At 47.1% G+C, this 16,382-nt stretch overlaps 2 protein-coding genes across 2 annotated transcripts; both read right to left on the bottom strand.

Annotated features, from left to right (window-relative positions):
* Positions 1-4,922: 4,922 nt before the first annotated feature.
* LOC119268915 (polynucleotide 3'-phosphatase ZDP-like) lies at positions 4,923-11,459 on the bottom strand. Its single transcript, XM_037550633.1, has 13 exons — positions 11,022-11,459; positions 10,895-10,930; positions 10,020-10,322; positions 9,894-9,929; positions 9,661-9,762; positions 8,801-8,872; positions 8,630-8,686; positions 8,413-8,489; positions 7,577-7,658; positions 7,339-7,455; positions 7,078-7,205; positions 6,399-6,468; positions 4,923-5,282 (listed from the first exon to the last, which is right to left on the bottom strand). Exons 1-13 carry the CDS (start codon positions 11,328-11,330, stop codon positions 5,235-5,237), a joined length of 1,437 nt encoding a protein of 478 aa, XP_037406530.1. The 5' UTR covers positions 11,331-11,459; the 3' UTR covers positions 4,923-5,234.
* Positions 11,460-13,758: 2,299 nt separating this feature from the next.
* On the bottom strand, positions 13,759-15,678 carry LOC119268916 (reticulon-like protein B1). The gene is made up of 5 exons (XM_037550634.1): positions 15,375-15,678; positions 14,751-14,931; positions 14,474-14,615; positions 14,311-14,380; positions 13,759-14,215 (listed from the first exon to the last, which is right to left on the bottom strand). The coding sequence occupies exons 1-5, from the start codon at positions 15,571-15,573 to the stop codon at positions 14,061-14,063; spliced, it is 747 nt and encodes a 248-aa protein (XP_037406531.1). The 5' UTR covers positions 15,574-15,678; the 3' UTR covers positions 13,759-14,060.
* Positions 15,679-16,382: the final 704 nt, after the last annotated feature.

Genomic DNA, 16,382 nt, shown 5'->3' on the forward strand with positions numbered 1-16,382 from the left:
TTATCGTTAGCCCCAACAGCTCCGTAGAATGCCCGTGTGTTTAGCATTTTTGCTATCTGAATCTGTGTTGGTTGCTCGGCCTTCGAAAATGTATTTGTACTTGAAGTTTGATGCTCAATGTTTGACCTCCTTGATAATGTGTCCATAGGTACTGTCTGTTTCCTTCTCAATGTCGCTTATCACTTGTTTCGAGTCGGAGGCAACAATAAAATTTTGAAGTAGCAAATTCTCAACAAGATACAAAGTTCGTGACAGGCGATCGCTTCTACTGCTGCAACCTTCTTGACTCCATGGATGATCGTGGTTATCCATTAAGCAGAGAAAATAGTAATAAAAAGAAAAATAAGTATGCTCCTTTATCTTAAAAGAACAGACTAACAGGCTCAGCCACTTAGCCAACTTTAATAATTAAATACTATCATTGTATGGATAACTCTTATTGTGAAAAGACATATTTACTTCATAATGGATAAGTAGAGCCAAAGAATATGAACTATACAAGTTCGCAATACCTTTTGACGAAAGAAAGGGTTCCTGTGTATAAAAAGGGCCTCATCAGAAGAACCATAGAAACGATGGAACCCACTGACGGTCTGTGTCTGTGCACACGGCTGCTGCGGAACCCTCCAAGCCGGAGCGAGCTAGGCTGGCATCTACATGAATCTTCGTAGATTACATAGGTGGCCCACTTCGTGCTTTTTTGATGGAAAAGCCCAAGTCCAAGCCCAATTGATTGGCATAGTATGGTATGGCGCGAATAGTAGCGTCGTGATTCGATTCTCAAAAATAAAAAGTAGCGTCGTGATTCGTGAGACGCATCGAACGACCGATTCGTGAGACACGGCCAACTCCTAGTAGCTACTCAAACTCGCCTCGCCTTCTTCCTTGAACTCGATCAAGCCTGGGGAGCTCGTCGACGGCGTGCACCAGTCCAGCCTCGCCACGAACTCGATCAGCAGGGACGTGAACGTGGTCAGCGACAGCGCCTCCGTGTTCTCCACGGCGCGCATCCTCTTGGACACAGGCCACCGCGCCCTCCTCCAGATCGTCCGTCTCAGCTGCAGCATGCTTTGGTCGGCTGGTGAAACAAATCGATTCACTTACCAGCGAATCAATCCTGCATCTCGATTGCCGGTTCCCCAGAAAGACCGCCGTCGGTGGCAGCTGACGCAGTCTAAACTGATCAAGAATAGTACATCTTCAGAGATGAGTACAGCTTGTATAACCTGGTGCGTTTTGTCACCATTCAACGGTGGTCTCCAACACAGTTGATCGCACTATCACGATCAATTTTGATCCACTGCCCCACTGGTGGGCCCTATCCATGACCCGGCAAGAGAGCTGCATGATGTCGAGGAAGATCGAGAAGTGCCAAGTCCCCTCTAATCCTTCTCATAGCAGTGGCAGGATCTAGTTGATCTTGATCATGAACCCAGCGATTCCTGGAGTACCATATAGTGCACATCACTCTGACTATTTTTGCTCGTCCCTGCAGACTTAATCCCTAACTAGATCATGAACTAGAGAAAAGACAAGCACGTTGACATTTGTCAGGGAGTACGTAGTACTATGCAGACTGCAGACTTAGGCCAACTCCACCGCGCGACTCCAAACGGACGTCCGTTTTGTCCGGATTCTGTCCGTTTGGGTAGGAATTTGGGATGGTGTCCGGGCGTGACCTGAGATGCGGTGGCCGTGCGCCCAGCGCGCAGCCGCATCCATTTGCCTCATCATGTCCGTGTCTATTTAAAAAACCAAAAGAACGTTTCAAATGCCAAGCCCTAGTTCAGGCTAGCGGCCCCGGTTCATCACACCGGTAACAGAGCCAGCGGCCTACACGTCCATCGCCGGCATCAACCAGCGGCCGGCAACACAGCCAACCCCCAAAATGAATAGTTGTCCTCGCCAGCAACACAGCCAGCGGCCGGCAACACAGTCGGCCACCAAAATAAATGTTTTCTCGCCGGCACACAGCCAGCGGCCTAGCGGGCGGGCGGCACCCATGCCAGCCTCCAAAAAGAACGGCCACGGCCGATCGGATGACCTAGTTCAGGCCTTCGGCGTCGAGCATCTCCTTCTGCTTGGCCTCGAACCAGGCCCTCGTCTTGTCGCTCATCTTCGACAAGTCCACGCTCATGATCGCAAGGGCCACCTCCTTCGCTTTTGCGGCGGCATTCGTGGCCTCGATGTCGAGCTGCCTCTGCCTGGCCTTGACGTTGTCGGCCTCGATGTCGAGTTGCCTTTGTCGGGCCGCCTCCTCGATGTCGAGCTGCCTTTGTCGGGCCGCCTCCTCCATGTCGAGCTGCCTTTGCCAGGCCGCCTCCTCCATGTCGATCTTCCTCCTCTTGGCCGCCTCCTCCATCTCAAGTTTCTTTCTTTGAAGGTCTAGGTATTGCTTCATTTGCTCCTCCTTGCTTTGCCGCTTCTTCTCGTCCCTCACATCCTTTTGGGACATCATGTTATGCAAAAGTGTCATGCAATGCCATGGATGAGGCATCACGTATGTCATCAACCTTGGAGTTGATCTTGCCCCTCGACCTCTTCAACGCCTCGCCATCTCCACCTCCGGCGAACTTGGACGTCTTTAGTCCTCTCTTCCTTTGTAGTTCACGGTATTGGTCCTTGAACTTAGGGGCAATTGTTGATGATCGTCCAACAATGCGTAAGAGTGAATGGCTTGTCATTGTGCCGGGCCTTGAATGCCTCCAAAGATTGAAATGTCAAAACCACATGATCAACAAGAAGTGAACATGCAAACATATACACGGCCGAAGTCTCATGGCCGTAGCAAGGAAAGGGCTAGGAAGAGGATAGCATATCATGTCCCCAACGCCGAGACCACTCACGGGTCGTGCTTCAACGCTCTCAAATGTGGTGCAATACTTGTTGCACTCTTGTTGGATGAACAACCATCTCTTTTGAATCGAGCCGATGCCACGGTTGCTTGTAAATTGGTAGGGCTCAAACATCTTCCTTTCATGAAATGTTTTGTGGACTCTCGTCCAAAAAACAATGCCCTTTTGTTGCGCGCTGGTCTTCGGATCTTGGCTAATCTCCATCCAAGCTTGGCAAATCAACTTGTCCTCATCTTGTGTGTATGAAACCGTGCAAATGCTCTTCCTCTTCTTTTGTGCTTCCGCTCTTTGGATGAGCTCGTCGATGAACAATGGCTCGCCACTAATATCAACGCCATTGCCTTCTTCTTCATCACCATCACCTTCGACATAGATGTCATCGTCTTCATGCCACGAGTCACCATGGTCGTAGTCAGCACGGTCGTCGGCCTCTTCATCGGGCACGTACTGGGCGCGGCCATCCTGACTTTGGGTCTCCTCGGGGTCGTAGGCACGGCCATGCCCACCCTCGAAGATCACGTCCTCCATGTACTGGTTGTAGAAGGGGTCGTCGACCATTGGCGTCGGTGTTGGCATTCCGTCAAACAAGACGCGGGGGGGCGACATGGTGCCCGTGAACGGTGCCCGTGCTTGCTTCCTTTGCATCTCGACGGACGCCCGGCCGCCGCTGCTGGACCCAGGCGTGACGTTGAGGTCGATGATGGCCGCGGGGCGCGGTGTGGACGGGGCGAACAAGCCCACGTCCGGCGACCCCGAGAAACGGGTCTAGCTGTCGTGCCTTGGCGGAGGAAAGCCGGGCGACATGGGCGCGGTCCACGACGTCGGCGACTGGCAGTGCGGAGGCCGGGCGACCGACGAGCCTGTGCTCGCGGGGCCGGCGGCCGCTGCAGGGAACCCGGCCGGACGGCCCATGCCAAGCATGAGAAGGGCGTGCGCTTTGTTGACGAGGTCCTCCTTCTCGTCGACCGCGGCCTTGCGCCGCGCGGCCTCCATCGCATCGCGCTGGGCGGCGAACTTGGCCACGGCGGCATTGACCTTGACGACCGCTCTCCGCTTCCTCCTCTTCGCCGATTCCGCGTCCAACTTGGCGATCTCCTCCGGCGTGCACTCCGACCGCGGCTTCCTTGGCGCCTTGGCCGCCTTCTTCTTCACCTTTGTGGGCGGGTCGACGGCCAGGCCCTCGGAATTCGACGGGGCGTCGGCCATGGACGGGGGAGAGAGGGGGTGGGCGGGAGGGACGTGGGAGGGTTTGTAGAAAATGGCGCCAAATAGGGCGTGGGGGGTTTCGGTTTCTCCCACCGACAGGCAGGCCAGGGGAGGACAAGCGCGCGTCCCACTCGTCCGCACGTTGTCCGTTTCACCCCAAAACCGGCGCAAACTTGGGCCGCGGATAGATCGAAAGCGGACACAAAGCGAACAAATGTCCGTTTGCGGTCACGCGTTGGGCCGTCTGGTTTGTCCGTTTTACCCCAAACGAATGGGGGCAAACAGGATAGGGTCGCGCGGTGGAGTTGGCCTTAGTGCCTGTTCGGGAGTACTCCGCTCCACACTCCACTCCAGAAGCGGACGGAGCTGTAGTACAAAATCAGGGAGCAAGCAAATCGCCGCTCCGCAGATTCTAGAAGTTGATGAATTCCCGAACGGGGCCTTAATCCCCAAGGAGTCATTGGTTGTCAGTAGCAATGCAAGTGGAAGTTTATTTTGAGATGCGCTAAGCCTAATTATTCCCAGGCTGCGCATTCTGCAGAGTGCGGACTGCAGTGTTAAATCTATAACCGTGTCAATTTAACACAGGGGCTTCTCTTGGATTTGTTTCCCACGTGAATAATCATCAAGAACAAGTATAACAGCAGCAGGAACATATTCTGGCATTGTTCAGAGCTTGGAATTTGGGTTTCTAAGAATTCGAGGTTTGGACTTTGAAGGACTCCCAGACGTACGGTTGTTTCCTGTCATTTTGTTCCCGCTAGCGAAGGTTAGAGAACTAGAGAAAAGAACCAGCGTCTCTTACTTTGATGCCACCAGGGAGAGAAAAATGGTGTCTTTTGCCTTTTGGGACACAAGGTATGGGGGGCGTGAACCCGCATTTGACACTGGTGACAATTATACGAGTCAACTGGGCGACAGAAATCAGTGATCGACGAGTCCCAGTATGGCATTGACTCAGATCCCAACAGTTCCCCGCCCCCAGTACATTGATTCAAGTCGATCCTAGCCGAACAGGCATGATACTACCAAAGGACTACGGCAAGTTTAAACAGCGATCTTGCAACGTCAGAATAACTGCGGCATTCTTAGATTCCAAACATGAGACACCGACCTACGGCAATTAGTAAACCATCTTATTCACCACCTAACATAGCTGCTCACAGTGAACGCCTAGGGACCGAAGAATTCTTCAGGAACGTGAAACTTCAGACCGATGGCCTATAATGGAAAATACAACAGAAAGTCAGAAATGGGAAGGCAAACAATATAGAGCCAATTAAAGCTTACTAACTATGAAGTAGCATATCGAACAAAAAAGTTCAAAAAATAAAAAGCTTTTGGTGGAACAAATAACATAGGAAATGCAGACAAGGTACCGCAGAGAAGTACATAAACCTGATGGGTGGGGGATTATATATGAGATAATCCAGCTTTCTAGAGGAAACAATGGAATTATTTTCGCATACTAAATTATTTTAGATGGAACCAGCATTCTTTAAACTAGCTTCAAGTTCAACTATAGTCTATTTCATCAGTGATTAGCAAAATGGCAAACGTACCAATAGCAGGGATTTGGAAAAGGGTATCTTGGATTTTATTGTATCATTCTGACATGTTGCCTCAGCTAGCAAGTAGGGTCTTATACCCATATAAGGACAGTACCGCATGAAGTCAAAATGATAATGGAACTAGAACTAGAACAGGATGTTTAATCTGCACCTATTCCCAGAGCCATGCCGGGCAAATTCTGAGCGCACTGAGTTCATTATGATGGGATTCTTACTATCGTGAAAGGATGTTTAAATAGTTTATTCACATGGACTTATCAAATTATAGAGTAAATCATTCACATCTCGGCTTACGAATATCCAATTAACAAGTTCTCCTAACACACAAAGATGGCTGAAAAATCCAGGTTATAACCAAGGGTTCTAAGGCTAGCTTTCCAAACTCCAGAAGAAACAATTGCTTGATCTGATGGTACCTATTACAAGCTTTAAGATCTACTCCCTCTGAGTAATCTAAAACGTCTTATATTTGTTTACTGAGGGAGTATATCCTATCTAACTGTTATCTGTCGCTTTTCAAACTGTGTCTCCTAATTGATTGCATAGCTAAAAGAACAACTTTCAAATTTACAGGTTTAAATGCTGATGTATGGTGTGATCAGGTCCCAGTTTCTAAATAAAAAATATGCTTCTAAACCCAGTTCATTGGCATTTCTATAAATGACAAGTAAAAGTGTGAGGGGCATTTCAAGTTGCTGAATGTTTGAACTCAAATGAAGAAATGCTAGTGCATTGTAGCTCAAGGGTAGAGGTTTTTTCACCATACCTTAGCAAATTCTATATCAGCGTCACTATGATCATTCTCTCTCCCAGCAGCATCACCAACATAGAAAGATCTGAAAAGGCACAGGGAATTTCAGAAGGAGAGCATGTAGCATGACCAAATCCTAAGGAGAAAAAGGTGTGGCATGAATTCTTGCAGCAACATACTGAACAGACTCAGAGACTTACACTATAAGAACAAGGTGAGCAATACTAGTTTGCATAACAGCATAACTCTTGTTTAAGCTGTGGAGGCCCTATTCTTTGTGTGGATTTAGCAGCAAACTCAGAACCTCGGGTGCTATAATGGAGCTTCATGTGCTGATCACTCGGCCTAAAGCCCTAAACATAGGATATGTGGTGAATCTTACACATACTACAACAGTACTTTCATGTAGATCACAAGGACAGTCTTGTGAGTGTGGTTGATATATAAGCAAGTTAGCAACAGGGGCATGGCTCCAAGAAGCAATTGTCCTGAATGAAACCATGGCTAAGCGACACATGCAGCTCACAGAAACAAACAAAAATGAACCGTGTGCATGTCAGCTGCTTGTCCAACAACCACATATGAACAGAGATAACAAAATACATTCAAAATTAAATGTTTAAGCTTACGCCCTATGAAATAAATCAATTCAAAATGGTGACTCTGGAAAAAAAATCAGAAATAGAATGATTACTGGTCCATGTCGATGGCAATTCCAGAATTGAAATGCTCTGCCATCAACCACCACATTCCTGAATTTGGTTTGCGAAACAGATCATCCGGTGTGCCTTTTCCTTTCCCTGTACCACACGCAATGAAAACCTGCGGGGAAACACAAGCACAATAAGCTACAGCTCTTATTATTATTTTTTATTATGTCAAGGGATCGATCAGAAACATAAGAGACACATTTTAACACAAATATTAGAGAAAAGAAGATAGGTTAGCAGAATACCTGAATAGGGACTTTAACACACTCAATAAAGTTGTCAAGGCGTCCAACTTTTGAGTAAACAGCTTGCTGCCGCTTATTCTTCCAGCGCTCAATGTTTGACTCATTGGTGAATATGACCTGCCAACACCATACAACATGATTTTGTATTAACACGCCATGTGTATACTTATCTTGAAATGGAGTACACAGATACAGAAGAAGAGTAAAGTGATGGAATCAAAATAAGAAAGAAACTAACCAACTTGTAGCCATCATTGTACAGGCTTTGCAACTTGTCAGGAATTGATTTGTGCTGTAAAGACCACTTGTCTGCACCAATGCTACATTTGCAGTAGGTCAAAATTTATCAACTGTCTCCCTAGTGTAACAGCTCATATAAGAGAAGCATTCAAATCAGAAACTCCATTTATAAAAAGTCAGTCTCCGGAGATCACATCGCACAAGCCAGCACCTAACGGTTATACTCAAGACCATCAGATAAGCACTTTTTTTTCACAACTCAAACTCTAGTAGATCTAGGTACCAAATATTTTTCTCAAGAGAAGGTTACTTGAAATGGACGGTTGTAAAAAAGGAAACCAATTAGGTCAAGAACACCAAGACAGGGGCAATGATGAATGATGAAAAGTTGTGATTTCCTACAGTTTAAGATTCTTTAAGATTAGTGTAGCATACTATACGTGTGCTTCAGGAACATGTGGTAATGAGCGCCCTATGTAGAGAGCCCACGTCATGCATGCATGGACTAAACTTTTTTTAATCAAATGTTCACATTTAAATAAGAAGCATTTTGGATTTTAACAGACATATCATTCTGCACTTCCAGTTATGACAAGATGTAGGACACATTAGTCCATAACTTACAGATAGATGACATTATATGAGATTGCCCAACCAGACAAACATTGCCCATAGAACTGAACTGTAACACAAATCTTTTCTGTAGCAAATCAATTAAAATGTGTCTTCATTATAAAACGATGAATATTTGATACCACATTCACAGAACAAGCATGTAGAACACTCTTATCAAACATAACATATTTTAAGAAGGGAAATTATATAATATAATACATCTTCACTGAGGTTTTGGCGAGGCACCCGTCGAAATCAAAAGCAGCAATCTTAGCTGAAGCATGAAGGCCATCATCCTGAACATTAGAATTGCACAAAGTTACTTTCTGACAATTTTACAAGACGGTATGTAACCAAAAGTAGTAGAGTGATATAGACTGTTTAAGGATAAAATAATTCTTGAGAGCTGTTACTTTCTTTTTTTTCCTCTACACACCTGCTCACGGAAAATAACGGTATCAAAAGCCTTCCAATGAGTGGGAAGGGTAGCATCCTGCGTCAACAGACAACAAGGTGTGCATGTAGTAACTCAGTACAATAAAATGTTTATCAACAGCCAAAGAGAGAGAAACACCTGAGTAAGACTAGCTAGGATTTACAAGACTACCTTGTATGTTTTCTTGATATCAGAAGGCGAAAAGGGTATCGCTGTACCAACTGTTTTGTTCCCTGGAGACGACTGTTATGGAAAACAAAACCAGCATTATAAATCAAATAAAAATAACCATGCAGCTGAGCTCCAAGGTGAAGTTAAGAAAACAAAGAGGAAGGAGGTGGCTACAGTATAAACCTTTTTCACTCAAAAAAAGTGACTCGGTTGTCCTGTCAACATTACCCCACTTCACAGCCTTGGTTATTTAATTGATTTAGTGTAGTAGGATTTTTTTTTAGAAAACGTGTAAGATACAAAGATGTGTACTAGTCATTTCTTAGGATGGACTCTCAAAATAAAAGGATCAGCATTCACCACCTTCGTAAAGAACATAGAATGTGACGAAGTGCAAGTTATAATAGGCTAACATCTGATACTACCTCTGGCTTATTCATGGAGCTTATCCAACCTTAGTAAGGAAGCTTCAAGCGAAACTTAGAACTATAAACGTCACATGATTGATGCCTCTAAATACTATGATGCAAAAGGAGAGGGATTTGAAAGTAGGCAAGTCACTTTACCTTTACACATGGTGAATCAAACTAAGCATTCCAAACTAAACAAACTGTGATGTAAGACATGGCATGTCACAGAGACAAACAAGGATCAAAAGTGCACCAATTACTAATGTGCAGAAATATCATGTGGTAACAATACCACTTTGTCTAAACGAGATCTATGAGTGGCCAACTGTTATCTCCTGTTCACCTCCCATCAAATCCACAAATTTCAAACAATTGACATCCAAACTTCATTAGAATAAAAGCCCACAAAACAATCCACAGTAAATATTGGGTGTCATAAAATACACTTGCCTTTTCAGCCACCTCTACTTCAGGTAAAGATATATGGGAATTTCCTTTGTTCGGACTTGATAGTTCCACTGGACCAACTGCAGCCTGGTCTCCCTTTTTATTCTGAAAATGGGTAAATTTTATGGACAAACACATACTTCTACAAAACTATTGCAAAATATGGTAGTATTTAGTACTCAGAAATATTCATCATACAGCAGCGTAGACATTTCAGCAAGTGGGGAATGTGTTACCTTCTCTAGCTCCCGTAACTCCTCACGATCATCATCCTGGAGGCCAAAAGTAACAGTTTAGCCACCAAAGAAAAATACAGAAACAGAACTAAATAACAATTAAATGAAGCCTCCCAGAGCACAAACCTTAATGGAGTCGAACCCCTTGAGCTTCTCAACAGGGCCTAGTGGATGCGACGAGGTGGGGAAGCAGGCGACATGGTACCACTTGGTGCTGTCGAAGCCACGGGGGTCATGGACTGAGACGCCAATGCGAAGAGCGCCCTTGGCGATGCTTGCATTGCAGGCCTTGCAGGTGGAACGGGCGGACTTGGCATATTCAACAGAGACACTTCCTTTTTCTGCCACCTCTGCTTTAGGCGAAACCTTTGCTTTCTTCGGACTTGGTACTTCCAATGGACTGACTGCAGTCTGGTCTCTCTTATTATTCTGAAAAGAGTAGATTTCTCAAGTTCATGGAACAGTTCATATTTTTATGAAGCAAAACTACATTCTGTGGAGGCACAAGTCAAATCTCTTATTCCTTTGCTCATAAAAAAATCGATTATATAGAAAGGTACCCCCAACGTTCCACCTTATGATTTAGGCCTCCTTTGGTTCATAGGATAGGAATAGTATAGGAATAGGAAAATCATAGGAAGTGAGATGACATGCATCTCAAATCCTACAGAGAAAGAGATGTCATTTGATGCATAGGATAGGAATTTTTCCATTGAGTCTAGTCCAATGTTTTTTTTTCCTTTGAAATGTGAAGGATTGATACCTATCCTACATAGGTATAGGAATCCATTCCTATAAACCAAAGGGCTCCACAGGAATTTTTTCTACAAAGTTCCTATCCTTTGCAATTCCTACAATATTCCTATGAACCGAAGGAGGCCTTAGCAACATAATTTTACATTACTCAAAATTGCCATCCAATAGGCAGAAATATTCAGCGCAGGAGTGGCGGGAAGACCGCTAACAGAACAGGCATTTTCAACAGGTGAGGAATGTGCTACCTTCTCAAGCTCTCGCAGCTCCTCGCGATCGTCATCCTGCACAACCCCCAAATACCAGGAGTTTAGCCTCCAAGAAAAAAACAGAACAGATCGAAATACGAATGGAACAGAAAAAAAACACCCAAACCTTAATGGAGTCGAACCCCTGGACCTCCTCGACGGGGCCAAGCGGGAGCGAGGAGGCGGGGAAGCAGGCGACGTGGTACCACTTGGTGCTGTCGTAGCCCCGAGGGTCGCGGGCGGAGGCGCCGAGGCGGAGCGCGCCCTTGGCGATGGCGGCGCTGCAGCCCTTGCAGGAGGAGCGGCCGGACTTGGCGTACTCGACGGAGACGGTCGCCTTGGCGGCCGGCGAGGCCGACATTGCTCCGCGGGCGATGCGGACGACGGCGGGGAGGAAGAGGAGGCTGGGGTTTCGGGAGAAGAGGGGTGCGAGCATGCGAGGTGGGGACGGGCTGGAGGGGAGGGGACTGGCTAGGGTTTTGTGTAGTGTAGGTGGTCGGCGCTGGAATCACGCCGCGGTGGGAGGGAGGCGGGGGGCGGGAAGAAAGAGGAAGGTGGGGCAGCGAGCCGAGCCGCGGTGGTGGTGTTGGCCGGTGCTGCCGTCGTGTTCCTGAGTCGTGACAAGTGTCAGGTTTGGGGGGTCGGCTGCATCGTGGGCTAACTTTGGGTTCATTTGATACAGCAGCACCACCGAGGCGACAGAGAAAATTACAAACTTTGGTCCTCGAAACTTGCGGACGCGTAATACAAACTCTTTTTCATGGCAATTGGTGTCTCATTTATATCCATATAAAAGTTATAGTACACATCAACATGACAAAACTAAAATACCGTCAAAACATTAGCATTTGCACAAAGAAACATCAAACATAAAAAAAATACTTCCTCCATTCACTTTTATAAGTCATTTCAGACAATTTAAAATGAACTATTTTATACATTGTCTGAAATGTCTTCGAGGTCTTATAAAAGTGAACAGAAGGAGTACAATCAAGACCAAAGAATTCTCTGAACTTTCCACCTACGCTCGTCATCAGCCTCCGGCACCACCATAGCAGCTATTAAAGAAAAAAATGATGGATCACCTCCTTATCCGAGCTCGACGCGGCTCCATCGTTGGTATGTAGTTTTGTAGACCTTCAAGGTGGCTCACCAAAGGCGAAGCCATTGTCGTTGAACGAATCAAACCGGGGCAACACCTCGAACACGCCATCGAACTCCAGATCTATCACCCCTGCACACTAAGACGTCGAAGGATGAAACCATACTTGCCAGTCACAAACCACGAACCCAACACACGATCCACCATCTTCCAATGTTGTTGAAGCGGATCACAATCTACATCCGCTAGTGGACTACCTCCCAGGCTCCGTGTCGACACTGGAGCAAACAGCGGAGCCCGAGAACACAAATCCACCATGAGGATGTCGCCGCTGCCACGTCATTCTTGCTTGAACAATTTCAAATTCATCCCGAATCATAGTATTGATCGTCTCGTTGGGGAAAGATCTAAAGCTTCTTTATTTGAGCGTCACCATCGCCATCGTGAAGCCAAGACGATAAACAACCCAAAGGGCCTAAAACCTAAAGCTACACGATCCACATGTATGGATCCGGTGACCCCCCCCCCCCTCCTCCCACCCTTAACAACCGACGACCGACCTCGGTCGTCGGCAGAGGGTTGCCACCAGAGGACGGCTATTGAAGGACCTGGCGGCAGGTCACCCTTTATTTCTAGGGAAGAATGAAAAGCAATGCAATGGGAGAAATGGTCCGAGAAAGGGGACTTTAGTGGGCCAAGGTTATCATAAATCCCACGTGACAGAGGTCCAAACTAATGCAAATCTCCTCCCAATTTGTGGGACGAACATATAGACACAGCCGCAGACGTTTGGGTTGTAGAAAACATCCATGACATCTGGACATTTAATGGTGATTTGAGGGATGGCCTCAAAGACGCCCTTAAAGCAGCTCTAGCAGATTCCATGCATTTTCGTCCTCTAAAACAATCTTAGAGAACAATGTAAAACGTTTTTACGAGATGGTATGTGTGTTTCTACGGAATGACATGTGTGTCGGCAGAACAGATCCCGCATAAAATTGTTTCATGTCCCTACAAAATAGTATAAAGCCCCCTACAAGCAAGATTGCAATTAGATCCTTCCCAGACGAGGCGTGAGCTGGGACGGAGGTGTCGCAGCGCGAGAAGTAGCGAGGTCGTGGAGCAGGACGAGGAGTGGAGCAGGACGAGGAGCGTCCGGGCGGACGCGAGGAGCAGGCAGCGGCAGTAGCTAACTAGCTCGCGTAGCTCACGCCTCGAGCAGCGGCAACTTGGGTCCTGTGATGACTGGTGTCGAGGCATTCCGGCGAGGTCGAGCTTGGGGAAGACCATGACGGGAGCTAAAATTGCTCCAAATCCCCCTCGCACCAACCACCGTTTCTTACTTTTCAGGCCCTGCAAAAATTGCTCCAAATCCCCCTAGATATTATAGAAGAAACGGCCCGAAATACACATGCTCTAGACAATTTTGCGGGATCTATTCGGGACAAAAAAGGTTCCCATCCCGTAAACCGGCGGTTATTATGCTCTTACAATGTTAAGATGCTAGGGAGGTCGCATCATTTAGACGAACCCTCTGTTTGCAACCCTTACATAAATACTTGGTGAAAATATATCAAATTATCATATTTCTTATAACCGAATGAAAATCTATCAATACCTATAAATGGTCTCTCAAAATAATACTCTGTGTCCAAGAAAATACTGCTATAAGATCGTTTATAAATCACTAATCACTAATATCTAAACGTCTTATATTTCTTTATAGAGGTAGTACCTATTAAATAGAAGGAACGAAGAAAACTGGATAAATCACTACGCAGTAGTATATCACTAGGCACTAGAACAGGTAATGCCATAACATTTCCGGCTCCCAGATAGAGTAACCATGCTGAAAGTTGAAAAATAAACAAAAAAAAGAAGATCAACAATCTTCAGCTGGCATGACTCCACTTCACAAAAGGATTAGCACACCACATCTATATGTACTAGTATCAAGTAGTATTAACTAAAGACAGACGCAATGACACAGAACCATCCTTCAAAATGAGGCAACAAGTTGAGATTAACACAGATGGCAATACGCGGCAGGGTAACTCTTGTGATCTAGTGCTTCTTGTTCTTCGGGATCTTCGACAGGACCTTCTCTTCAAAGATGGCATAATACTTCTTCAATTCGATCATGGCCTTCTCACCAAAAGCATCCACCTTGTCATCGTACTTCTCATACAGAACTGGCACAGTGTACAGCACCACAAAGACTGCACTCAGGAAAAAAAAAGGTGTCCATTAATAACTTGCATCGATATTTAGTGAGTGGTGAAGAAAATAGGCTTGCAGCACAGGTGATCATTACCTATATATGACAGTGTCAAAAAGTTGCAGTAGCTCCCAAGAACAGAAAGAAGCCAGAGCCCTCCAATCACCTGGGAATACAAAGAACAGTCGCATGTTCATGAGCAGGATCAAGAAAGCACCAACCATTAATCATTTCCAAATTGAAGAGATAACCAACATACAATGAGGAATTTCTTCAGATCACGACCATGACCAGTCTCTCTCAAGGTAAAGAAGCCCCGGTTGATCTCATGCCGCAGTGATAGTGCAATGTTTACAGTCATGTCCTCCGGGATTTTCACCTCAGGGATGTTCGGGGGAGACCTAAAATATCATAAATACCAAAGATTATGAGAAGTTCTAAGCAATTAGCAAATTCAAATGGTCTGCAGGCACCACAATCAACAGCAGCAGGTCAAGTATAAGTTGAATCGATTTCATATAGGAGGAGAATCTCACTTGTGGATGAAAATGCAGACATTGGAATAGAGGAAGAGGGTTGCCAGGGAGAGGATGAGGCAGTGGCCCACCAAGGTGAGCAGATGGTACTCCATGACCTCGAACAGCAGCCAGATGGCAGTAGCGCCAGCAAGCACCCCTCCGGAGACCTTCTTGTTCCTCCATAGAACAAGATCAGCAGCTGCAAGCAAAAAAATAATTGCAAGCGTTCACATCAGGCCAAAACACCAGAATAAACATCTAGGCGGTTAAGCAATCCAGATCTGTTCTACTGCCCCCAGATCGTCTGGAGCATATTAGGGGTTCAGAGTGACGACAAACTGCGCCGCCGTTTAACCGTCGCCATTACCCAAATTCAACACCCAAACCTTCAGTTTACTGCTTATGAACAAACTCTAAACCCTCCAATCAAGCTCTAGAACAGACTGATAGCTGAGAAATCACATAACCGAGGGTCCTATCGCTTCTCTCATCTTATCCTAAAGCTAGTTAGGACTCCGTACCAAGCAATAAACAGCAACAGTTCCCACTAAACAAGCGAGACGAAACGCGATCAGATCGCAACGGATCTAACACCAAACAATAATCAATTCCCAATCTGGAGCACAGGGCTCGGGGGCTTACGCTTGCCGCCGCCGAGGACGGCGTGGACGGGCTTCTCGCGGCCGAAGAGGCGGTAGATCTTGGCCTTGACGCCCGCCGCCGACCCCTTCTTCTCGTCGTCCGAGTCCGAGGACGACGACGACGAGTCCCCACCGTGGAACTTGTCGGAGATCTTGTCCATCATGGACTCCGCCACCGGCTCCTCCTTGTGCTCCGCCATGCTCCCTAGTCCCCCCACGCTCTCCTCCCGAGCTTTTCTTCTGGTTGGTTTTCCTTTTCTTTCTTTTCCCCCTTGGCTGCGCGGTCACGCAAAGATCTCCGGGGTGCGCGTAGCCGGGCGGCGACCCTTTATACGGCGCGCGACGCGATCGGGGCCGTCCGTCTGGACGCCGCACGGAGGGCGAGGATGCGAGCAAAAGCGGTTTGGAACTGGTAGGCTCCGTCCACGCCGTAGGTGACGCGCCCCTCGACTTGGGTCCGGTTTTACCCCCTCGCTTGATGGCCAATTAAGACCGCGGGTGGGGGCCTGGGCCCCGGTGACAGCGGGACGAGGGGTGCGTGTGCGGGTGGGCGGAAGATGGGTTGTCCTTGGGAGTTAAGTTTGAAGACGCGGACGGGGAGGCGTCGTCATCGCGGGCACGTCCTTGCCGGCCCCACGAGGGAGGACAGCCGGAGGAGATCGCGAGGGTGCGTTGAGCGGAGCTGTGACACGTGGTGCGGGGCCGACATCCGTCGGCGCGAAGGCAGTCTTGTCGTCTCGGGCAGAAGCTTCTTGAGCAACGACGCGGCCAAGGAAGTCGAATGGGACGACTTGGAGGAGCACATAACTTGGTGGCTAAGGTTTTTTCATAAAAAAAACACGGATTCATGGATTATTGTTTTTTGACCGCCCATACGGTCAGGTGCGTGAAACAATTTTCATAGCCACTGAATCATCAACCAACAGCCATGATCACGCTGCCACATGCTCTTCTACTTTCTCCCACACGCACGACCCCCCTCCCCCCGACCTAGTCCTAACAGCCAACT

Source organism: Triticum dicoccoides, chromosome 3A (assembly GCF_002162155.2).
Source record: "Triticum dicoccoides isolate Atlit2015 ecotype Zavitan chromosome 3A, WEW_v2.0, whole genome shotgun sequence".
NCBI lineage: Eukaryota > Viridiplantae > Streptophyta > Magnoliopsida > Poales > Poaceae > Triticum > Triticum dicoccoides.

Coding starts and splice junctions, on each gene's coding strand:
- LOC119268915 (XM_037550633.1), bottom strand. CDS start 11,330: ATGCTCGCACCCCTCTTCTCCCGAAACCCCAGCCTCCTCTTCCTCCCC. Junction 10,323..10,894: donor AGCTGCGAGAGCTTGAGAAG/GTAGCACATTCC, acceptor TACTCTTTTCAG/AATAATAAGAGAGACCAGAC. Junction 9,763..9,893: donor AGTTACGGGAGCTAGAGAAG/GTAACACATTCC, acceptor ACCCATTTTCAG/AATAAAAAGGGAGACCAGGC.
- LOC119268916 (XM_037550634.1), bottom strand. CDS start 15,573: ATGGCGGAGCACAAGGAGGAGCCGGTGGCGGAGTCCATGATGGACAAG. Junction 14,616..14,750: donor GTCTGCATTTTCATCCACAA/GTGAGATTCTCC, acceptor ATGATATTTTAG/GTCTCCCCCGAACATCCCTG. Junction 14,381..14,473: donor ATCTGAAGAAATTCCTCATT/GTATGTTGGTTA, acceptor TTGTATTCCCAG/GTGATTGGAGGGCTCTGGCT.